The following is a 25,341-nucleotide window of genomic DNA, read 5'->3' as shown; positions in this document are numbered from 1 at the left end:
TAAGGGTCTACTCACTTTTGTTGCCAGCAGTGTTTTTGGTTATTTTGAGTAGAATATAAAATCTACACCGATATCCAAGCTGTACACAGACTACTTTACAAAGTGTACTTTACCAAAGTGACAACTTCAGTGTTGTCACATGAAATAATTTATCTTTGCAGAAATGCGAGGAGTGTACACACTTTTGTGAGATACTGTGTATTTTGTGTGTGTGTGTGTGTATATATATTTATTTCCCCCCCCCCTTCTCGGTGCAACAAATGAGTACTTACAGTATAGTGCCTTGTAATGCATTTTAACAGTGATTATAATTATAAGGTAACGATGAAAATGAACATACTGTAGGAAGTGTTACCAATAATTTGTGCTGCAAACCCTTTATTTAATCAACAGTTTATTACAAAATAATATATTTAAACTAAATAGTTTAACTAAAATGTTTTAAGCTCATGTGATCCATTTTATTGTTACATAATCCATGTGACATGATGTACTGTAATTCTTTGTCTCACAATAAATGTCATGTAGGATTTCAGCAGAACTGTTTTATATTTAGCATCACACAGCAATATACTGATGGATCTCACAATTGTGATTCATGACTGTACTGTCAACAACATATCCAATATTTAAGTATCTGTCCAAAGACTATCCAACTCTGAGTTTGCACAAACGACTCCACACCACAGATCACTTCTTGTTGAATTTTCCCTTTCTCTTCTTCCTCTGGCCGGCTGACAGTGCTGCTTTTTCTGCTATTACCTGCTGGTACCTCTTCTTGTTATTTCTGGAAAGAGTGAAAGAAAACGTTTGCATGGTTAAAAGAAAAGCACTATCTGTAGCTTCCCTTTCTTTGAAAAGATCTTAGAAGATCCTGGCAGAGCCTGGACTAACATGCAGACCAGCCTCATTGTTCCCTGTCTTGCAAGTAATACTTTTGTCTCCATTTTGTATGTTGTAACCAACTGCAGAACAGGCTGACACGTACTGTCTGAACTCTGCATCAGCCAGCAGCTCCTCCACCATGGTTCTTTTCCTCCCCTTCTTGGGAACGCGGGAATGATAGAAGTCCACTGGGTTGTCCACCACAGTTGCCATCTACACCAGACAGTACACACACACACACACACACACACACACACACACACACACACACACACACACACACACACACACACACACACACACACACACACACACACACACACACACACACACACACACACACACACACACACACACACACACACACACACACACACACACACACACACACACACACACACACACAGTGAGTGACCACATTCAGCTTGGTGGGTTGACCCATTCACACAGCAGCTACTTTCCTCTTACATCATATGAAGTAAGAGAAAAATGGCAGCCATGTGACTATGGTCAATTAGGAGCGGTCAAGCATCACAGCGTCACTGATAATCAGTTAATTAACCTAGTAACTTAAAAATAATAATAATAAAGTAAAAATACTGAGAATCTTTTTTTACCGAAAATAGCCACAAAGGTCGGCGTGATCTTGTAGATGGCCTATTTATTTTACACAACACCGTTGTACAACAAAGTATTAAATATGGCTCAAGTATTTAATCAGTCTAATCAATTTAGTCGATTAGTTGATTCATTTTTGAGGAGGGGCGTTACCTCCTATGCCCAGCTTTGTGTGCATGTGTACCCCATAGCGATGATTTGATTGGCTTAGGGCTTAAAAAATGAGGACAGAAAAGTGACGACGCCAAAATTGATTGGCCGGAATGTGATTATGTATGATGATAGGAGCGCCCTTCACTTCACACGAGTGTGATGTTTTATAATTATTTATTAAAAAAAAGATTTTTAATAGAAATAGAAGAAGACGGCACAATTCACTGACCTGGAAGTACTTGGGGAAGCCATCTCTGTCATTCTTCTTGTAGAACCTCTTGGGGTCCATGGCGCCTCTCATTTTCAGGACCTTGAGGTCTCCTTTCAACTCTTGAGTCAGCTCAGGGGCCTTCATGTTGAACCAACCATCACCTGAGGTCTTCTCCCTCTCCGTCTAGGGAAGACAAAGGGACATAGAAACTTGTATTTTTCTTCTTTTGCATTGTACCGTAAAGCCAGCTTTTGCCAAATATAACCCATCAATACTAGTCTGGTTTGTGTCAAGATATTTTAAGCTTTCCTCGCAATTAAACATTAGTTTACTCAAGAGATGTCATTATAGATAGAGGCCAAGAAGTCCCAAACTAAAATAAACCATGAAGGTACGTTTATGGCAATGGTTTGCTATGGCAAAATATTTTCCATTATTACACGGCTTGGTTGAATGCTTGATTCCGATTGGTCAATTGCCAAATTCAGCGGTCTGTTATTTCTGGATAATGACCGCTCCTCTCTATAACAGACCGATGACTAATCAAACCCTCTGAGCACCGCAGATTTACTGCTGTTTCCAGCATGACAGCCATGTAAACACACACACACACAATGTAATTTACAGCTAAACATTGCTCTCAAAAATATTTTTGAAAACATTTGAGCGAGGAATAGACGATGCAGTACCCTAAAATGGATTCCATTTGATCAACTCACTTCCTTGTTTTCCGACTGTGCTGCAGCTGGGCAGACGCCTGCCAGCTTATGGAATACTTTCATTACTAAGCAAGGAAATACCTAGTTGTTGTGTTTTGGGTCAATTTATTAATTTATGTATTAAAGTAGCCATGTAATAAGCAGCCTTCAGGCTGATTAACCACCGCTGCTTCACGTCGGTGGTTAATCATCCTGTCGGTGATTTATCTACTAACAATGACCATACATTATCCCTCACATACTGTATATAATTAGTTACACAATATGTTTTTGTTAAATTAAGTGTTAAATAGATTTATATTCTGACAGTAATCCTTGCTGTAGTCATAGTGTGTTCACAGTTACAGGGGTCTCCCTTCCCCGGCCCTGCAGCTCTTTAGTACACACACAGTACATTTTCAGGTCAGGATACCAGGTTTAATGAATTGCATTTTTTTTATCCAATCAGGAGAGAAGAACACATACATCATACAGGGTAAACTATTTAAATTAGAAGTGATGACACAGAGAAGACAAACTACAGTACCGGTATATAATTTAAGCTTCTAATGATTTGATGAAATTGTCAATCCACCTTGAAAACCCTGTATTTCTTGTTAATTAGAGACAGAGAGACCCCCATTAATGAAAACTCTATGGCAATAATTACTATCAGAATATAGAGCTTTATGTTTTTTCTCAAAACCAAAGAATACCACTTACTTACACAACAATTTAGGCAGTTAGCAGATGCTCTTAACCCAGAGTGACTTATAGTACACTACCTTAGAAAAAATAGCATGGGAGCCATCTTTTAGCCAAGCTCGGCTCTCATTTTGACAACTTACTTTGCGTTTCAATTTAGAGGCCTGTTTGGATTCACTGTATGGAGGCACTGAATCCTTCTTTTCGAAGTCTGGACCAATCACACTCTTCTTCATCACCTGCGGATAGGAGGGGAAACGGCATCACAAGACTGTAGGCTTAAGATTGAAGCACACCAACTCAGAGATACTGAACCAAAGTAAAAAAGGATTGGAGGCAAACTGCATGAAAAACACCATCTCGGGGGGTTATTGAATTTACCCAGACTTGCATAACTATCAAATTCATTACATATTCTGCACCATAGATCCCCTTCAAAAGAGGAAAATCAATAAAAGTTATTTACCTCGTCTTGGATCTTCTGTTCCTTCAGTTTTTTCAGCGAGCTGGAGACAGGTTTTGATTTGCTGCCATCAAAATTGATGTATAATCCCCCAAGCTCCTTCACTCTGATGCCCGGGTCAATACGACTGGACAACTCTTTCCTGAAACAAATTGGCACACAGCGAGAGAATACCTCATGTCTCATTTATCACGTATGCATTATAGATACTAAATATAATATAAATGAAGATGTGTATGAAGATTCAGGGTATATTATCTCTATGTGCCTTATACAATATCGGTCTAATAAAGATTCATAACACTGAAAGGAAAAAAAGGGATTTGCATTCCTCTGAATTAGGGTTACTGACACAATGGGAGCTTACAGAGCAAATAATTTGTCCTGCTTTCAGACTCTGAGACATCTTCCCTGAAGAAATGTATACAAAGAACTGGGCCATAATATTCTAGGGCTAAGCCTAGTGGAACTGATTATGCATACCATACAATTGTGTAGGTGTGCATGTTATCAAGACAAGTGTGTGAAGCAGGCACCCAATGCATACTTACACCTGAGCAGCATTTCTACTGAAGAAGAGGGCTGAATCTTCATCATCATCATCTCCTTCTTCATCCACAAACTCTTCATCAATGTTCTCCTCCTTTTCAGCCCCCTCGCCCTCATCTTTGTAGTACTGTTCATCGACCTCTTGACCAGTCCTTGTGTCAATCATAAACAATCCATCAACTGCCGCCGAAACACTCCCAGTCTTCTTGGATGGTCCTGCTCGCTCTTCAGCCTCTCCTTCCTCATCTCCAGAACATACAGCATCCTCCTCTTCCTCATCTCCAGAGCCTTTCCCCTCTCCTAAAGAATCCTCATCATCCTCTTCCTCATCCTCGCTACTCTCTAACAGGCTTATTTTCCCCTTCTTCTGTACAACAACTAAGGGTGTGGGTTCCTGTTCAGAGGCTGGCTCCAGTGTTACGCTCTCCACTTGAGAGGTCACATGAATGGACTCGGCTAAGGCCTGATTGGGCTCTGAGGGGAGATGTGCTTCACTTAGGCTAACAGCCTGTTGAGTTGTTGCACTAGTCTCCACATTGTCCTCATCAGGCAGTTTGTCCACAACCACATCGTCCTCATCAGGCAGTTTGTCCACAACCACATCGTCCTCATCAGGCAGTTTGTCCACAACCACATCCACATTTGAAGGTTCAGCTTCCAGGCTCTCTGGCTGTGATGGGTGGACATCTGTGTTGTTGCTCACTTCATCTACTTCCATGGCTTCGTCATTCTCTTTAGCCTCTTCTGTGACTTCAGAAGTATCAGCCATTTCACATGTTACAGTAAATGATTGGCAAGTGGGGAAATCTACCGTCTCTGTTGATGGCACCATTTCCTGCATCACAGCCATCTCAGAGTTGTCTCTATCTTTATCCTTAGCAGACAGCTCCATCTCCTGGTTCCCGACAGACACTGCAGGCTCAGTAGCCTCTGATGCTTCTTCAGTGTGAGCATCTGATGCTGTTAATGAACAGACAGCAACAGAATCTTCTGTGGTACTTGTCTCCTCAGCTTCCACAGGCATAATAGCAACTCCCTTTTCAGCCTCTGCCGTGTCTGTAAATTCTTCTGCTAGAACAGCAGAGGGTAATTTACTAATACTATGAGATTCACTCAATTCCACATCCGCAGTCATGGTCACACACCCAGGATGTCCAACCTCAATCACCTCTGGTGCAACATCATTGGATGTGGGGTCAGAATGTGTCACCTCTTCAGTTTTCTCCTGCAGGGATTCATCTAGGATCATAGTGTGGTCTTCCACCACTGTGCAATCTGGGTCAGCAATGACTGTATTTTCGAACCTGGACTCATTCAATGCACTCTCCTCCCCTTCAGCTGGATTGGTCACAACCTCACCAGCTGGGGAGCTGAGATCTAGGGGCATCATTGCCTCTGGCTCCTCCTCATGTTCAGATAGTTTTCCTACTTTTAATTCAATTCTTCTTCCAAGAACCACACTGAAAGCTTTGGCTGATAGCCTAGTTGATAGTCTAGTGCCGTTTCCAGAACTTGTCCGGCTACTGGAGGGTGTCTCTTTGCCTTGTGAGGAGCAGGGGCTGCCTAGTGGCAGGTCAGTGAGGTCAGAGTCTGACTCCACAGCTGTGGGACCAGTGGTTTTGCCTATGACTTTGCGCTGGCTGCGAGTTCTTTTCTGAGGAGTCATACTGGGTCCAGACTCGAACCCTTCAGAATCACAGGACTGAGACTCCGTAGTGACAACAGGTGCTGCCGTCTCCCCTCTTATAGCTCTGGTTCTTCTTCTCTGAGGTGTCAAAGTGGGTCCAGATTTTAACCCATCAGAATCACAGGACTGAGAGTCTGTAACGACAACAGATTCTGCCGTCTTCCCTCTTATAGCTGTGGTTCTTCTGCCACTTCGCCCTGGGGACTGAGAACCCTCGGATACGTCGTCCAGGTGCATTGGAATGGGTTGTGTGGTGGCCCCACGCCGTCTGGACCTAGTAGCTCTGCCTGTGGTGGAAGTAGAACCCTCAACTTCTAAGAGACTACAGCTGTCAGCATCTGACAGTTCCGAATCATCAGTCTGCTGAATAGCCGATGCCCTGGAGCGAGTACTCTTCCTCTGGCTTCTGGTGACTCTCTGAGATTCTGCTTCCAACTCAATGCTAGCTTCATCTTCCGGAATGTTCTTCTTTCTTGTGCTCCTACGGGTGCTCACACAGCCTTTCAATCCGGACACTGCTGAGGTGTGTGATTCTGCCTCAGATACCTCGTCCTGACTTGCTAAGTGGGTCTGTCTCTTCTTCCGCTGTTTGTGTGTGATTGGCAGTTCCATGTCAGACACAGCTGAGCAGCAGGACTCTAGATCAGACACATCTGCCTCGTCGTGGGTGGAGCCCACAGGGGTGGATGGCTGCTCTGGACTGTGGAGTCTGGCAGCCCTGCTGCATCTCTTTACCCCGGAGCAGCTTGGGGTCGTAGGAGATAATGGGCCTTCTTCATCTTCCTGGACCACCTGGGCACAAGTCTCTTCTTTTCTTGCAGTCCCCCTGGTTCTCCGACCAGTAGATCGAGTGGCCTGGGTGATAATAATAATAAATTACATTCGTATAGCACTTCTTTAAAACAAAGATTCACAGCATCAAAATCATATTAAGAGCATCAAAATTAGACCACAAAAAAGACTAATCGGGTAGTAAATGCAAGTCTATTCAAATGTGTTTTAAAGGTGATATAGACAAGTTTTCAGCCAAAATCTAAAATATATATAAAATATAAATGTATTTGTTTGGCCTTTTCCACCTCTATCTTTCCCTATATTATGATGCTGAGGTGTTCTCCTGCAACAGCACACTCCCCCTTTGCCCCCCCTGTGGCTGAATGCGCTGTTTATATCCACTACAGTTTACTACTCGGGACGTCGGAGGGGATTTAAACTTTTAGCCAATTGCAGCGCGAGGCAGTGACAGTGTGTTCAACCCAGTAGTATTATAATGAAAACGCGATGCGATTTCAATGTATAATATTATCCCTATATCTTAGTTTCACTAACATTGTTCATGTGAAATAGTATGTTTATGATTTCATATGTAAGCCTATTGAAATTATGAGAATCGCTATGTATAGTGCATGGTTGGGTGGTGTGAAACTGAACAACACCAGCAGCTAAGCAGCAAGCACCCCTCAGAACTCGGATGATCCTTAGTCACAGAACGACTCGGACCCCAATAAAATCTCCTGGTTAGGCCTACATCAATATCGTTCATGTGGAGTGGGTTGTATGTGCTTATTTGTTGAAATGGTGGAAGTGGACTGTGGAAGTGAGTAATAGTATTTCACCAGCCACCACCGCGGCGACTGCCTGCCGGCCGGCTTGAAGCGTGCATTCAACCCGTGCTCGCCAACGGTGACAGGCTAGCCGTCGCGGATCATCATAGCGATTTTTTTCATTGCAATGAATAACCGTGGACAGAGTAGTTCACGTGAACGATGCTGTAGTGGCTGGAGCATTTGAGGGGCACTGGGGCAATATGTTTTATATGCACGATTACAAATAAAAGAGAATTGAATTGAGAGCCAGTGAGTCTCCTCTACTTCCTACTTCCTCATTTGCGGGACTCGGTGTGATATTGCGATTATGCTACAGTTACCCTTAAAAAAACATGTCAACTCAATGTCATTGTTGTAACTAAGATATCGATAGAAATGTATAATTTTTTAATGTCATATTTAGCCATACAAGCGCAATATCCAGTGTCCCTCCCAGCAGCAACAACAATCCCATAGCCTGAAGTGACCTGGCTCAGCCAATAGAATGAGGGGGGAGGGGGGTGGAGCTAGATTTGCATTTGTTTGGAAACACTCAATCACTTCTGTGTACAAACACTGGAAACTTGTCTCTATCACCTTTAAGACACGATTAAAAAGAGAACAATTTACCATCCTGAATTCCTGATATCTTCAGGCAGGACTGGCAGGTCCTGCAAGGAAATGCCAACATAGCGTGAAGCATTTCCAGGGTTTCTAAACTCCCATGCTTTCAGTGTGATACTGGTTTAAAAGCTATCTTTCTGAAAGATCTCAAGCGGTTATAGCTGACGGCTACACATCTGAGCACCACTCGACACAATCTACCACTCAGTCCTCCGGTTTATAACTGGAGATGGGTTCCTAACTTCCTCACCCATCACTGTAGGTTGTATGAAAAGGTCGGTTGGTCTTCATTGGCTAAGAGACGAGAACTGCACTGTTTTTAACTACAAAGCCTTACTTAAATAAATGCCTACATATCTTAGCAGCCTATTACATCCCAAAACTGGCCAACATCACTTGAACGTTTTAAAAGACTTGTAAGGATCCATTTGAGATCTAGCTGTACTGTATAAATCAGGGCATGATTGAAAAAGAGATCTTGCTCTCAACTGACTTCCCTGAATAAATAAAGGTTAAAGAAAAGAAAGAAAGAAAGATACACTCTTTCAGGTTCTGTCTCATGGCCCAGTGAAACTATACAAAACTGCTCCCTGTTCCTTATTATCTATTAAAATTATAACTGAGAGTGACGGTCAGTATGTATGTGCGGTAGCCTAGCATGGCCAGACTAATATGCAGAGGGATTTGTACCAGCTGCCTGGCAGATTCATCTGGTTTCTAGGCTAATGTATGTAGCAGTTATTGCCTTATTGGTAGTCAATAAGTGAATAAAAAAATGACTGGTTAACAACATGTTTACATTGTATGTGCCAGTTGTTCTTAGCCCTCCAAGCAGAACCCAAATGCTACTGAAGTTTCTGACATTTGTTCGACCCAGTGCATTGGGTCCTGTTCCACGTCGTCCATGCCACCTGATTAAAACATTTACTGGCTCATGTTTACATGTTTACCGCCTCCCCGCGCTCTTTGACGATATTCTTCAGTATGAGGCTTTCTGAATATGTAAAGTATAAGTACCCATACATGCCGCTGCGAATATCTCCTGTGGCGCGGAAGCCGTTAAGTATTTTTAATATATGTTTGCCCGATTTGGAAGCTTGGATTCTTCTTTTCCTTCCTTGTTTATTGACACCTCATTGTACCGCCTATCTGGCTAGCTAGTGGCGCTATAGCTATGACACAGCAGATCAGAGGCAGGGACGTAGCCTCACAAGCCAACCGCACACCGGGAGGCGGTACAATAAACGGTAAACAAACAAGAAGAAATAAAGCGACCAAATCGGTCAAACAAAGATTAAAAATACCAGCTTCCGCGCCACAGGAGATATTCGCAGCTGGATGTATAGCTACTTAAAGTTACCGAATTCAGAATAACTCAAGGAAAATAATGGCGTCACATGCCGCGGGTCCTATTTTAGAGAGAATCTCCACTTCCGCATATAGGAATTTCCATACAAAAATACAGTAGTGAGCAGGGACCCAACGTAAAACTCAACAAAATATCAGAAAAGTTTTACGTAGGGTCCCGAAAGGGGCTAAGTTGTTCTCAAAGTGGAAGTGTGACCATGGACTCTCAGGGGGTCCTCGAGGGGGTTCCCATTCAACTATGAACAGTTTAAACATAAAACCCTATTTTATACTTTATAAAATGGAGATCTACAAGCTCGATGTATATACATGGGCATGCAAGTGTTTGAGAACCACTGCACTGCATGGTTTGTGTAATCGCACGTCACTCAAGCATGCAAATAGCAGCTACTGTATAAACATGTGATATAACAAGTTAACATTGATGCACGTTTACATTCTGAGACAGGGCGTTTATTTACAAATACACCATTAAGACACTACGTTGTTTATAAACTATTGGGACAGGTTATTAGACAGGGGCACGTTACTTACAGTAGCAGCACTCTAGCCACGTGAGTACCGGTAGATTAGCCATTAGATAGAATAACACTTATAACAGTTAACTTGCCTTACATAATGGATTAACTTTAATGCTTTTTCAAACTTTTCACTTCGTACAACTCACCGGAGTTTCATCCGATGATGTTTTACTGTCTGGATAGTACACGCGGGTTCCTCTCCTGGTGGCTACCATCTTTAGACTAGAGTATTATGGCTAGCCAGCTGCTGCAGCCTCATAGCTCGCTTCCGGGAAGCGATCACTCCAAGGATCCTTTACTGTGTTGCCACATTATGCGAGAAACAAGCAGATATAGGTCTACGAAATGGCCATGTTTGAAACATTTTAAATACACAGATCTTGTATGGGCGTCCCTGGCACAAAATATGAGGGAGGGGTCCAGTGACTGCGGTGAGGAGTCGGTACGGTGAGGAGTCGTAAATAAGCAAGGTTCCTTGAAAAGAAAATGTTTGATTATGTCTATGTGCTTGACAGCTTGACTCGAGGCGGATTTGGCAAAATGGCAACACTGCCGCTAGACTCGACTAAACGATCAAAGGGCCAATGATTAACCAGTGGTTCTCAACCTGTCGGTCGGGAGCGGGGGTCAGGCCCTAGGCCGCCAGGAGGGTGATTTTTGGTGGTCCCCAGCTATACTATAAAAAGTGGTCATGCATTGAATAAATTCAGTTCCTGTTCTTTAATTTCTACAAATCAGAAGAACGGGATAGAGGATAGGTGGGCACTATAGCGGAAATATTATGAAAATCTTAAATAAATTGATCATGTACCATTAACAACCTACTGTATATAAGGAACATACTTAAGGACCATTGGTTGAAAACCACTGATATATAGTATCCCACACCGTTTAAGCCTTCACACAGGACAGTAGGGACATTAATTTTAATAAAGCCAATTCATGGTGTACGTACACACACACACACACACACACACACACACACACACACACACACAATATATATATTTAACCCATTCTGACCTGAGATCAGATTTAAAAAAATGTCTTCTACGTCAGTCGTTCTTCGATTTTTCAAAAATAGCAGACCTACAAGCTCGTATCGCGCCACTCGGTGCCGCGCTGAGCTTGTAGATCTGCTATTAATATTGGTCCGTCTGGAAAACCCGTCTGAGCTGAGCGGTGCTGTACTGTACTGTGGACACCATGCCCCGGAGTGCTGTGCTGTACTGTACGTGAGGCTGCGCCACAGTGACACTTGGTGGTGGAAAAAAGGTATTTCCGTGCTTAGACATACACAGAAACAGAGAGAGACATACACACATTGCTGCGTATAGGAGTGGCTAGCACAACTCAAACATAATCTTATTCAAGCACCTGTGCAAGCATCCATAGCACAGAGGTGTCAGGAAAGCTTTGGCAACAGCTTTTTTAGACCGTATTTTTCAGTGGGTTAGGAACAAAGGGGGAAACACAAATAAAGAATGACATCACATGCATTGTATACGTAGGTTTGTTTTACTCTGTAACCAATTTAAAGTGTTTATATATACTGGGATCATAAAATATAAATATCTTTATAAGAATCATGCCATTTTCTCTCCAATAATGAATGCAAATGGTATCAATATAAGGTCTAAGTCACACAAACCACTCAAATGTTTCAAGCCAACAAAGTTAAAACATTACAATATTGCAAGAACAATAACAGATCTAATTATTTGGTTGCCATGTTACCTCTCCTAAAAGGTCTGGACTTATTCTAGTCCTGCATAGCCAGACAACTGTTTCACAATCTCCAAATGACCAGAAGCATTTGAAAATTCTAGGAGGCAACAGTCTGGCCACACAAGACTAGACGTAATCTGACATGTGCATATACTAAAATATAAAAAGCAAAATCTTTATCACGATTTCCTTATATGGTTCCAATTTATACAAACGTCCCAATCATATCCCCAGATGTAAACCAGATGCATACGGATACAGCAGAAAGAGGAGCAGCAGAGAAAAAGAGGCACTTAACTTCACATAAAAGTCTAGCTACCCAGATCTCTGTCATTACAACAAACACAAACAGTGGTGGTGAGTGGTCAGCCTGTGAAAGCACTGTTCATGAAATGAGAGCTGCATCTGAGAAATTCACTACATAAAAGGTGACATATTATGCTTCCCTTGATCACACACATACTAATTTAAAATGTCTTAAAAAAAATAACTGAGGTGAATCACGTTTAGATGTTTACTTGAGAATGGTATGGAATGCTTCTACAACAGGAAAAATCATAGATGGTCAAGGAGAAACCTCCTCCTTTCACCTTACACATTAAAACATGGTGTCTCAGAACAATTTTGGAAAGTGGTATTATTACTTTGTATGTCATTGCTGTGTGAATAAAAACAGAAGTCTTCTTCATCAGGCTTTGCTAGGGGCTGTCTTTCCTTGCATGGACGAGGTAGCCCTTGGCCTTGATGATGCCCCTGCTCTTGACTATGATGGAGTAGCGAAGGACCCATTCCAGCCTCCAGTTAGCGACATTCAGGTCCTGGGTGCTCTCCTGCAGAGCCTCCTGGAATGTGGCTGCAGACATTAGCTCTGAGAGCAGAAAGAAAGGTCAAGGATGTTTGGTTCACACAAACAAAAAGCGTTCCACAAAACTGAACAGGTATGCAAACACAGATTGCATTGCACACAACTCACGCACACCAACCCTTCACAGAACTGAGCTTTGCCGGAATTGCAGTCACACTCATAATATTTGTGCAATCTCCCTACCTCAATATGTAACTGTTTTTAAACTTACTAGTTTTCTTTCTAGTAGTCTTATTTTGTTGTTTGTGTGTTATATCTGTATGTGTCTTAATGTTAATTTGTGTGTGTAAACTCAATAGGATTGCAAATGAGGGTAAACCTCAATGCTCTTTGAGAATAAATAAAGGTTTTGATTTTACTCAAAGTCCTAATCATGTTTAATTTGAGTATTTTGTTGTGTCCAGGGAAATGACAGGAACTGTACAGCTGGAATGAACTGGGAGACTCAATACAGCCCGACACAAGGTTCAAGCTTAACATACTGTAGGTACATTTATTGTAGAATTGAAAAAATGGAGGAATAGGGAAAGGGTAAGAGGATATCAGGGTCAGGGTGTTACGTGTGTGTGAAACGTGAGTGGAATATGCGGAGGAGTAAATTGTATATGTTCTGTGCAGGCTGGTTCCCTTCAACTTAACTCTGCTATCAGTGCATGGCTGGGAGTGTGTGGGTGCCGTGCGTGTGCGTGCATGTGACCCTATGAACCTGTGCCTATGTGCTGTGTGTGTGTTGTACTGTATGTCCTGTGTGTGTGTGTGTGTGTGTGTGTGTGTGTGTGTTGAGGGAGTGCTGTTGATTAATTGTAGCCTAAGTATGTCCCACTGTGAGAACCTAGCAAGTATGTATGTGAAAGTGTGTGTGTGTGTGTGTGTGTGTGTGTGTGTGTGTGTGTGTGTGTGTGTGTGTGTGTGTGTGTGCGCGCGCGCGTGCGTGCGTGCGTGCATGCATGCGTGTGTGGGCACATGAGCGCACCAGAAGCTGAAAACCCCCCTTTACCCCTGGGAGATATGAAGTCATCGACTACGATGGGCTGCCATAAGCAAGTAAGTGTGTGTGGGTGTGTGTGTGTGTGTGTGTGTGTGTGTGTGTGCGTGTGTGTGTGTGTGTGTCCTGTATGGTTCTGAGATCCCACATCTTGCTTAACTAAGAACATGATTTTCTTTTCTCCTGAATAGCAGATTTCTTATTTTTACCTTTTGAGTCATTGTGTGTCAGCAACTGGATGTCAAACTCTTTTGCAAATGCAGTGAGGTCAGGAGGCATCACACAGCATGATGCAAGGTTCACCTGGTTACTGCTGGGTTTCACCTGGACCACAGAGAAAGCCGTTCAATACAGGAGTGTGCGTGTGTGTCATAGTATAAACAACGCTTTAGCAGTACATTTGTGAACACAGCAGTGAGTTAAAAGTTGACATTATTTGCAACTGAATAATGTTCCCACTGTTAGACATGTTTCTGTCTTACCGTATTGTGCCGAATATAAGAGACGTTTTTTTCTAGATGTCCACAGGCTAGACTCTTTGACATGTCATTACACATCCGGCCACTAGATAGCACTAGTATCACTTAAATCGCATTATGAATCAAGGATAGAATCAAGTTAACCAAACAACAGTTTTGATGCCTTCTCTATTCAACTCGAACCAACACATCAGCGCAGTAACTTCATAACAGCGTCTGGCTGTCCCACGCTATTATATGTCCCCCTAACAACATTGGCAGAGGTAGATATCAGAGGATATAGATCTGTTATTTTCTGTCGCACAACAGATTACACATGATGTAAACAAGTGTAATGCTTTATGGTGTCGTCCACTCACAGTTAACAGTATTTGTATTGAGTTGTACTTGAAATGTACTGTAATTCTGCAAACTGTTAATAAATCAATCAATCAATCGAACACATTAAGCATAGGTTGAACCTGGGTAGGCCGATGGCATTGGTGAAGGAAAACAACATTGCCTTTCATCAGTGCAATTGCAGACGATGGATGTCACCGATAGCCAAAATTCTACTGTGGTACAACTCCCAAATTTGTCCCGTCGAAATAATGACTGCTTACTAATTATCCCTCCAAAATCTAGTTGCTTAATCCAAGCACAAATCATTAACACTTCTACGAAACTGCAAGATGATGCACACCGAGGTGCCATGTGAACTTCCATTCCCCAGCCGTAACACCTACGTATGCACTCTGCGAGTCTAGAACCACACATCCGATACGCCTGACGTAAAATACACATGGTCAGACATTTAATTCCTTCCTCCACCACCACCCATACTCACTTCAGCCCAATTGTAGAGCTGTTCCAGCAAATCTTTGTCCAGGTCAGAGGTGCCAATGGCAGCAATTTTCTGGCACCTGACGAGAGCTTCCAGCTTCTCCCAGGCTGGCTGCAGGTGTGCCAAGGTTTGGCTGTCTCCCTCCGGGAGCCCAGGCGGTGCTATGATCACAGAATCGAGCTGACACACCGCCAAGGTCTGGCAGGCTGCCAAAGAGAGAAACAAAGCGCTCCTAAGTGAAAGTTCTTAGGGGTCTGATAGCAGGGTTTCTACACATTTGGAATTGAAAAATTCCATACTTTTTCCAGACTCCAGGTGTCGGAGATAAAAAGTGGACGGTTCAGTCAGTGTCAGAGGCAGTGCTCTTCCCCGGTCAGGGGACTCTGAGGGAGGCCCCTGGTCCCTGCCCGGTCTGTGATGTCACCTTAGGTGCCTGGGGGTGTCTGTACTCCCAGGGAGGCCTCCTTTGTGTATAGCCATACACCAGACCGGGAACATATCACCGCCAAAGTCACGTCTCTTCTCAGGGGCACGGTGTCCATTGTAACCCTAATAGCGTACGGTTACAATTGAGAGGCTTTGGCAGTGACACATTTTCCGGTCTGGTGCATTCAGTTGTGTGTGATACAGACTTTAAAATACCATTTGTTTTAAGCAGCTGTGATTGTAGACAGACTTACCCATGTCCACTGCATCACTGATAGATGATTCATCAGCTTCGCACAGGAACAGCTTCACTGCAAAACAATAACAAATACTACCGTATTGTGCTGAATTATCTTATCTTATCTGATTATAAGACGACCCCCATTTTTCAAGACTCATTTGTGGAAAAAGAACATTGAAGACCAAATAGTCTAGTCGCCGATTAATACGACGCAGTTTTTTAGGATATTTCCATTGGAAAAAAATCTTATATTCAGAACAATAGGGTATTATTGAATATATTCTTTTCGTGTACTGTAGCAGCTGACGACATTCTGTACAGCACCATGTGATTATGCAAACATTCAATATTTGCCTTGCAGAACAAGAATTTCAACACTGACCGGAAACTTTTAGCTCCTCCCTCTCCTCAGGAGTGATGGCATCTGTCGCCTGAGGGATGGAGCAGTCCAGGGTAACTGGGAGCTCCTACATGACAAAACAAAGCACACTATTCAAAGATGATTATTACAACAGAACAGAACATCACTGCTACTCTGGGCCACATTATGACTATGAATTCACAACATTAGATTCTTCTTCATACAAGCAGATAGCTACATCATTGTATTTTTAAGAATGGTGGAAAGAGAAAGAAATTGTACAGAACTTTTCCAATTACTTTACTGTGTTTTTGTCCTTTGTTTTATATATAGATAGATCTTTATTTGTCATTGCAACGTGTACAACGAAATAAAAAAAATAAAAAATAAATCTATCTATATATAATGAATGTTTGACTAACTAACTTCTTAACCTTGCCTTTACAGCTCCATCTTCATCTCATTCGACTGTCATACTCTGCTGTGTATCGTTACCTCATGTGGCCATGAAGGTACCTTTATTGTGTTCTTTTATTTTTCACTGTGCTCTTTGTGCATGTGGCTAGTTACATGCACTGTAGTATTTATATAAACAAATACATGAAAACAAATAAAAACGTTAAAATACTTTTGTCGTTTGTGTTAAAAGTAAGTAAGTTCTACCCTGTAACATGTCAGTTAAATAAGTCGCCAATCAGTTCACCTGAAGGCCATGTGTGCCTGAAACATTGTACCACTTTTCTGTGTTTGAAGTAAAATCACTTTTAAGAGCAATGCTGTTGTGTACATAAGTTGCATGCTTTCACTTTTTTCCCCTTTTTTAATGAATGTTGCTATATACTGTACATAATATAGCAACATCTACACACAGAGGTGTTCCCAGGATATAACAATGTGGGTGTTCCAGGTCTAAATGGGTTAAACAATGCACATTGTCGAAAAGTGCGCTTCGTTTGGCAGGTGTGAAGCCTCATTCGAATCCTAATGCACATCAAAGAACCGCATATTTTACGCAGTGCAAAGATGTCCTGTTACCGTGGATAGACGTGGTCGAATGAGGAGACCGAAGCCCTGATTGAAATATGAGGACGAGTAGTAATCAATTGATTGAGGAACCACATAAAAACACTGCAGTGTAGCCTATAGAATAGTCAGTCTGTCTGTGTGCGTAAAAATGGAGCGCTATCACTGTGTGATGAGTAGGGACTTTCTTCACTCCATGCCCAAAAGAACAGTGCGTGCGTACTGCGTAGAGGTCCAGTCCCCGACGGCACGACACTTGCACGTTGTTATGAGTATAATTAACACCATAGATTTCACTGTGTAGGCTATTTTATGAATTGAACACATTGATAAAGGCCCCTGTTGTGTTTCCAATTGCTGCGGATGACAGCGCATTGTGAAGGCAAACCGCAGCAAATTAAATATGCAAGAATCCCAACTTCTCCACCCATTCGCATCGAGTCTACCGAAGTATTAGGTGTGAAGGCGACCTAAGCTGCAATGAGGCACACATGCTGTCATATATACACAAAAATATTCCTGATATAATCCAATATGCTTAATTAGTTAGCAATATTTATTTGATTTCAGAACACAAAGACATAACCAAATTATGTCAAGACTGTGGTGTATTCGTTTGTCTTGTATTTTTTATTTTTGTCTGTGTAATGTAATGTCCGTATTGTGGTTTGATTGATTGAAGTATTTATTAACAGTTTGCAGAATTACAGTTCAAGCACAACTCAATACAAAAACTGTGTGGACGACACCATAAAGCATTACAATTGTTTACAATAGGGTTTTTCAATTCATCAGAACATTTAGAGTCGTACAAATATACACTTCTATATAACCAAAAACACAAAATCATCATAACAGGAGTTAAAAAGGGGGAAAAAAACATATACAGTGAGGGGGAAAAGGGATGTGGGGATTCAGATTTTACGGGGCCAGTTTCTAATTGCAGTCGTCTGTAGGTGCCCTTTGAGAGCGGTTTTGAAGGAGTCAAGGGATTTGCATGTCTTAACAGATTCTATACATAGGACGTCTGAGAACGTCATAAGGACCCCGAAATATTAGTACTATTGACGTGTGAGGACGTCCTAGCGACCTCCCAGCGACGCGGGGCGAGATAAGAATATTCAGAATTTTTCCTATTTTTTTGAGTGGTGCAACCACTCCTACAACCAGCTTGCAATGTCCTCGTAACTGTTTGTGTGTGTGTCTGTGTAAGCACGAGTATGTGACTTAATAATAGCAGTAGGGGGCGCCAGAAACAGTGAGAGGGGTAGTGACTCTAATGAGAGAGAGTGAGAGAGAGAGAGAGAGGGGGGGGGGGGGGGGGGGGAATTGCACCACTCAGTTCACACGTGTGTGATTTTTTTTTGGCATTTCGCTTTTCGCTTGCCGTATGCTAACGCTCAGTGCAACTATTAGCTTGTCATTGACTCCCATGTTAGCGCGGCGGAAAGAATGACTCGTATCTCCTAATCCAAGGCGCTCTCCGCGGTGATGAATGGATCGATATGCTGGCGCTTCATTTCTGCTCCTCATCCGTCTCTCCCGCAAAATATGAACGTTTTTTGGAGCGTAAAACAATATATTAAGATGATCGGGGATGTGAGGTCCCTTTGTAAAGTCAACTTTTTTAGGCAAGTGTTTCCTGTTTCATGGCTTTCAAAGTAAAAGCGATCAGACAACTCTGGCACTCTATAGCCTTTATTTTGAAGGCACTTCCTGTACTAAATGTGTTAATGACTGTTGGTAGGGCGTTCCAAATTTTTTGTTTTTCTATGTTGTTTTTATGTTGTGTTTAAAAAAGAAAAATAATTGGTGGTTCTATATGCATTGTATTGTGATCGAACAGATGTGAAATTTCAGAGACTCACTGCATCCCCCACCCCTGTATCAACCTGAACCTAGTGGACATGGAGATGAAGAACTGTCTGTATCAACCTGAACCTAGTGGACATGGAGATGAAGAACTGTCTGTATCAACTAGGGCTGGGGCGGTATGGGATTTTTATTACCGCGGTTATTGCCGGCCCCCATACCGCCGGTATGGCGGTTATTACTATTTTTGGGGGGGGGGGGGGGGGGGGGGGAATAATAAGAGGGCTAATAAAAGTTACAGGTATGGTGTGTGCGATATTAATTGTGAGATTACCATAATGACGGTAATCATTAAAGGACCACTTTTGAACCTATCTTCATATAATAGGTCCTCACTAATAGTCATGATAAAATGGCACGTTTCTTTCTACTCGGTCTGTGTCACATAGGAGGCCTAATCTAATTGAATACCCCTGCCATAAAGCATTACACTTGTTTACAAGAGGGTCCACCATTTTCAATTCATCATATCATTTTGTACACTATGCACTTCTATAAAGACAAAAACAGGAAATCATCATAAAGGAGGGTGGGTGGAGTCAAGGGATTTACATCTTAGGTCGCATTCATACCAGAGAGCTTTGCTGCGATTAAAACGAATCCTGCTGCGCATTGTCAGAAAGTGCGCTTCGTTTGGCAGGTGTGAAGGCTCATTCGAATCCTAATGCGCAGCAAATGACCGCATTTTACTCCGCCCAAAAACGTGGGTTTCGCTTCGCTTCGAATCGCACTTGACTACGATTCGGTGCAGGTGTGAATGCAATCCGCAGTAAATAAAGGAAATGACGCACATAATGTGGCGGGTGAGGAGCTGAACACAGTTGGAGACGGTTAAGGCATATTTTACGCAGCGCAAAGATGTCCCGTTACTGTGGATAGACGTGGTCGAATAAGGAGACTGAAGCCCTGATCGAAATGAGGACGTGTACATTAATCAATTGCTTAAGAAAACACATAAAAACACTGCAGTGTATTATAGCCTACATAATATTCTGTCTGTCTGTCTGTGCGTGCCGTAAACATGGAGTGCTGTCACTGTGTGGGACTGGGGAGTTATATCAGTGCGCTCATGCAGCGCTGTGCCTCCATGCCCAAAAGAACAGTGTGTGGCGGCTGCGTGCGTAGAGAGAGAGAGAGAGAGGGGGGGGGTCCCAGACGGCACGACACATGCACGTTATGAGTGTAATTTTATCACCATAGATTTCACTGTGTAGGCTATAGTTTATGAATGGAACACATTGATAAAGGTCCCCTCGGCTGCGTTTCCAATTGCTGCGAATGACAGTGTGAAGGCAAACCCCAGCCAATTAAAAATGCAATAATCCCAATTCCCCGCCCATACGGATCTGAGTCTACCGAAGTATTAGGTGAGAATGTGACCTTAATGACAGTTGGTAGGGCGTTCCACATTTTTGTGGCATAGGAGTGAAATTAATTTAGGTGGACCCTCTTGTAAACAAGTGTCCACTCACAGTTAACAGTCTTTGTATTGAGTTGTGCTTGAAATGTAGTGTAATTCTGCAAACTGTTAATAAATATTTTAATCAATCAATCAATCAATCAATCAATCCTTGTTTGTGCCGAATCTGGGTTGCACATGGTTTTTTGAACTCCCTCTGGTGTTGTTGTGTTGCTGGCATGATTAGACTGACTGTGCGTCACTGTTTATTATGATACACTTTTCATTTCATTAAAAAAAAATAAAATAAAATCATAATATCAACCTGAACCTAGTGGGCATGGAGATGAAGAACTGTATCTACCTGAACCTAGTGGGCATGGAGATGAACTGTATCAACCTGAACCTAGTGGGCATGGAGATGAACTGTATCAACCTGAACCTAGTGGGCATGGAGATGAACTGTATCAACCTGAACCTAGTGGGCATGGAGATGAAGAACTGTCTATCAACCTGAACCTAGTGAGCATGGAGATGAAGAACTGTATCAACCTGAACCTAGTGGGCATGGAGATGAAGAACTGTCTGTATCAACCTGAACCTAGTGGGCATGGAGATGAAGAACTGTCTGTATCAACCTGAACCTATTGGGCATGGAGATGAAGAACATCGTTAGATAGTTCAGATGAAACTACCAAAACAGCCACATCCTGTGTAATAGCAGGGATGTAATCAGTTGGTTCCGTTTGACCATAAAGTGCAGAAGCCTCTGAATCTGATTTCTGATAGTTTAAAGCAATTGACTTTAACAACATGAAACAGCTGACTACAGCAAGCTACTGGAATACATTACATTTGATCACTCAGACCTATCTATGTACTTCGTTGTACAACGAATACTATAGTGAAAATGAGCTGATCTACAACCTCACGAGTCGTGATGCAACGTGTTGTGAGCTTGTACATCTGCTATGTTCACAGTGTTTCTTATTTATTTTTTACATGACAACGACATGCTTGAAATAGGCATGCCAGGTTCAAAGTGGTTAAGTGCCTACTGAATGAACAACAAAACCCAGACCAAAGTTTCTGTCCACCCGCCCTCCCTGCCTGCAGATCCACATTTGGAATGGCGCTTTTGGCAGCTAACTCTGCATGAACAATCACCATGACAGCTCCCTTTCAGCAGATCCAGGGCCATCCTTTGATGTCAACCAACAGAGTGTTATTTTGTTTTTCCAGGCCGTGGAGTCCTGTTGTCTGCTGACGTAGTATTGAGTCTCATTGTGTAGCTCATTCGCATACTACTACTGGCTTTCAACCTTTTTATACTGTAGGAGGTGATTTTTGTTAAAAAAAATAAATAATAGATTGCAAAAGTAGTAGATCTACGAGCTCTCAGTGCAATGTTATGCATTGTGAGGTTATACATACATCGGCTATTTTCGCTGTAGGGTGAGCTTCTTTGGGAAAAAAAGACATGGCTGGCTATGTTTACTAGAGAGTACCACAATGAACATCTAAATCAAATTGTTTACGTCTCCTCAGTCCTCACCTCTACAGGTAGTTGTGTTGTGGAAGACCATTCACTCAGTGTGGCCCGAATGCATTCCTGAAGCTGAAAAGTGAATGTGAATTGAAACATGAATAGCAAATCAACATCTTAGTTGTATGACCTTTGTAATAAATCAAACAAATATCTAATGGGCTCATAAAGCAAGGTATTTTTCTAATCATAAGTTGGTACCAAGTGACGATGTTAACAGCCAAACCAGATTGTGTAACCAAGACACTTGAAAGACCAAAGACCTGCTTTGAGAATGGACTATAATTTTGTTTCCAGACTTGTTAGAGAAGTTGTACTGTGCACTTTAGATGCACACACACACACACACACACACACACACACACTGTGGGGGGGGGTCAAGACAGTTTCAGTGCCTTCCCTTGCGCAAAGGCACCTGTCAATTTGTCAAAGCATATAGGCTATTGGTAGAATATTCTGATCATATATACATGTAGGCCTATGGCATAGCCTAGGGCAATTCCAGTACGACCAAATTGGGTCTGATCTCTCTGGCCTGTCGTATAACGTTATTATACTCAAGTTACTCAACTAAAGTAATGTCCAGTATCGGTAATGAGAAACGTTTAGCTCACCAGGCAAATGATGAGTGCTAGCGTAAACCCTGCTAACATCAAGCTATGCTAATGCCCACAAATTGTCAGGTCATACTGAAGCATGTCATAATGTTGTCATTGACCACCTTACCTCTTCACTTGGCGAAGATGGGCATTTCTTTTTTAGGCGACTTCTACTGACCAGATTCCCCGTGTGGAGCCTCAGGGTCTTGGCGTGGTTTAGCAACGTCTTTGCGTTCACATTAACGGCAGTGTTTTGAGACTCCATGTGGGTTTTGGTAGAAACTTCCTCACTAGTTCTTCGATCAACGTCACAACGAGACGCCACTCGGTTATCCGGTTCCCTCTTCCCTGGCTCGAGTCGTAAACTAGAGGCCCGAGTCACACACACCAGTGACACCACCTTTAAAAACAAGTAGTCACACAATGACTTGCATTCAATGTTTGTGTTGTCTTGAATTGAAGGACCGGGTCCCTGTCCGGTTATGGAAGCCGCTCAACTACGCCCACATGGACGTTGGAATGAGTAATGGTCAAAACATGTGCTGGAGTTGTGAATACCGTTGGCTGGAATGGCTTGCCTTTAGCTTTGGCTTGATCAGGCTGTGTGGGCGTCTGGGCGAGCAGGAGTGGACCATGGAACCGGAATGGATTTCCTTTATTTAAGGGAAAGTCCTAGTTTCCACCACTAGATGGAGGTGTAGGATATTGCTTTTTGGGGGGAATGTAGCAGCAGTGTTTTAGACCTTTTTCGGGGTTCTCAAAAACCCCTACATAATAAGAATCATATCAATCATATCATATCATATCATATCATATCATATCATATCATATCATATCATATCATATCATATCATATCATATCATATCATATCATATCATATCATTTTCTGAAATAATGTTTAGACCAGGCAGCAGGCTTAATATCAAGTATTCGGCATGGCGAGGAATTGGAGCATATAATTAAGGGGTGTGAGACTGTGAGTGGTATTTTCTCTTTTACAGGAGAGCTTTTCAGTGATTGTAATTATTTACGAAAAATCACACTCGTGTGAAGTGAGGGGCGTTCTTACCATCATACATCACATTCCGTGCTAAACTAATCAAATAATTTCCATGGTACGTAAACACACAAAGCTGGGCATAGGAGGGGCTATAGCGCCCCTCAAAAACAAGATTACAAACATTTAAAACATCAAACATGCCTTGCTGCCTAATCCTAATGTTGTTTTAAATTAAATAATTAGTCAGCTCCATATTATGGGCACACAAGGGCATGCCATATGGGCATACTGTAATACTGATGACATCGGTGATCTCCATATATGACATACTGATCAGGAATCTCCATTATGTGAGCATAAAAGAGACAGGAACTGACACATAGAGGTATAGACACTAGACTAGACAGAAACAGACATCTCCATGTGAGCACAGAAGGGACACAGACGGATGGGTACAACGTGTACAGGCAGGCTGACAAAGCACCCGTGAGTCAAACATACTGGCATCAGTGGTGGAAAAAATTACTCAAATGTTTAAGTATTTAAGTATAAGTATCAATACTGCAATGTATATAAGTAGAAGTCTCGTATTGTAAAATTTACTGAGTAGGCCTATCGCCATAAAATTTACTTGAAGTAGGCCTACTAAAATTAAAACTACTCTTCGCTCCTATGCCACCAAAATGTGGAATGCCCTACCAACAGTCAGACATGCAAATCCATTGACTCCTTCAAAACCGCTCTCAAAGGTCACCTACGGCTGCAATTCTAGTGTGCAGTGCAAGTTGTGCAACTGTGCACAAGTGCTTAAAAGACAAATTAAACAGCTGCCACATGCAGGCACACATGGTTGTAAATCAGGAGGTCGTACAATCACATCTCCCCCACTGGATTAAATTCCTTCGATCATGACCCAACTCCCCATATCTAGGCCACACTATTTTCTGTCTGCCAAGATCTTCTACCATTTTGTTCTTTGTCATATTATTATATCAGTCAGATTTTTTTGGCTACGATATGCTTTCAGAGTTTGTGAGAGAGGCCCATTTGTATAACCACAAACATGAAAGCTATGCCCAATCCGTCTCAAATTGTAATTACACATTGAGGGCCTCTAAACATCGCAGAGCTAATTTGACTTAAACACCCACAAAAATGCTAATGTCACTACAATGCCTCCCACCAAATTAGGCACAAATGGTCTCCTGCGTCATGTGACAATGACCATCAAACAGGGTTTTGACATGTTTGTGGGCAGGACCAATTCCTTGCAAACAACAACACCATATGTCATTACTCATGACTCATGAACAAAACATCTAGTTATCCTCAAATAGGAATCACATGTTGACAGACCTCTATACAGAACACCTCCAAAAAGCACTTTCACTTCTGTCCATATAACACACATACAGTTGTACCATCAGTCACACAAACTCTATTTCCCACCCACGGCTTCCTCGTGACCTGATGGCTGCAGCCCAGGACTGAGGGGGGCAACCGGGCCTCGTGGAGGTATACACTTTGAGAAGCAGACATTTCTCTAGTTCATATTCATAATGCATAGGTATGTAGAATGGGTACATTTCAAACGAAAGCACAAGTCTATACAAAAACTGCTACTTTGTGGATGAAACCATGAAACGCAGAAGACTTGTTTACATCAGGGTCCACCATTTTCAATTCATCATAACAATTAAAGACATACAAAATATACATGACACCATTCATGCATACAGAAATAATTATATTCAGAGAAATTAGATTAAAGTGATCAGAAATGCATATTTTGTCAAGCAGCAGCGACATCAGTAATATTGTCATTTTGGATGAGCACGTAAATGTGAAGGAATTAGCAAACATCACTTCCAGGATAATGCTGCCTCCTGTGGCATGGTACACATACTGTAGACAGCAAGGGATGC

General features: G+C 42.2%; 2 protein-coding genes across 2 annotated transcripts; both read right to left on the bottom strand.

Annotated features, from left to right (window-relative positions):
- Positions 1 to 361: 361 nt before the first annotated feature.
- dnttip2 (deoxynucleotidyltransferase, terminal, interacting protein 2) lies at positions 362 to 10,287 on the bottom strand. Its single transcript, XM_083766380.1, has 7 exons — positions 10,215 to 10,287; positions 4,285 to 6,824; positions 3,737 to 3,875; positions 3,414 to 3,509; positions 1,886 to 2,050; positions 989 to 1,098; positions 362 to 787 (listed from the first exon to the last, which is right to left on the bottom strand). Exons 1-7 carry the CDS (start codon positions 10,281 to 10,283, stop codon positions 691 to 693), a joined length of 3,216 nt encoding a protein of 1,071 aa, XP_083622506.1. The 5' UTR covers positions 10,284 to 10,287; the 3' UTR covers positions 362 to 690.
- A 942-nt stretch (positions 10,288 to 11,229) lies between these two features.
- Positions 11,230 to 22,998, bottom strand: gclm (glutamate-cysteine ligase, modifier subunit). Its single transcript, XM_083766377.1, has 7 exons — positions 22,543 to 22,998; positions 21,826 to 21,888; positions 15,998 to 16,082; positions 15,629 to 15,685; positions 14,952 to 15,154; positions 13,856 to 13,970; positions 11,230 to 12,664 (listed from the first exon to the last, which is right to left on the bottom strand). The coding sequence occupies exons 1-7, from the start codon at positions 22,678 to 22,680 to the stop codon at positions 12,495 to 12,497; spliced, it is 831 nt and encodes a 276-aa protein (XP_083622503.1). The 5' UTR covers positions 22,681 to 22,998; the 3' UTR covers positions 11,230 to 12,494.
- Between the last annotated feature and the right edge of the window lie 2,343 nt (positions 22,999 to 25,341).

Source organism: Protomyctophum parallelum, assembly GCF_964188405.1.
Source record: "Protomyctophum parallelum genome assembly, chromosome: 6".
Lineage (NCBI taxonomy): Eukaryota > Metazoa > Chordata > Actinopteri > Myctophiformes > Myctophidae > Protomyctophum > Protomyctophum parallelum.
The sequence above is the reverse complement of the archived record's forward strand: the minus strand, read 5'-3'. Positions and strand labels throughout refer to the sequence as shown.

What these genes read in the sequence shown, in the direction of transcription:
- dnttip2 (XM_083766380.1), bottom strand. Translation starts at nt 10,283, where the DNA reads ATGGTAGCCACCAGGAGAGGAACCCGCGTGTACTATCCAGACAGTAAA. An exon ending in GCTTCCCCAAGTACTTCCAG is followed by an intron (nt 1,099 to 1,885) that starts GTCAGTGAATTG and finishes TGTCTGGTGTAG; the next exon opens with ATGGCAACTGTGGTGGACAA. An exon ending in GCTGATGCAGAGTTCAGACA is followed by an intron (nt 788 to 988) that starts GTACGTGTCAGC and finishes CACTCTTTCCAG; the next exon opens with AAATAACAAGAAGAGGTACC.
- gclm (XM_083766377.1), bottom strand. Translation starts at nt 22,680, where the DNA reads ATGGAGTCTCAAAACACTGCCGTTAATGTGAACGCAAAGACGTTGCTA. An exon ending in GGAGGAGCTAAAAGTTTCCG is followed by an intron (nt 15,686 to 15,997) that starts GTCAGTGTTGAA and finishes ATTGTTTTGCAG; the next exon opens with TGAAGCTGTTCCTGTGCGAA. An exon ending in GACACACAATGACTCAAAAG is followed by an intron (nt 12,665 to 13,855) that starts GTAAAAATAAGA and finishes TTCTGCTCTCAG; the next exon opens with AGCTAATGTCTGCAGCCACA.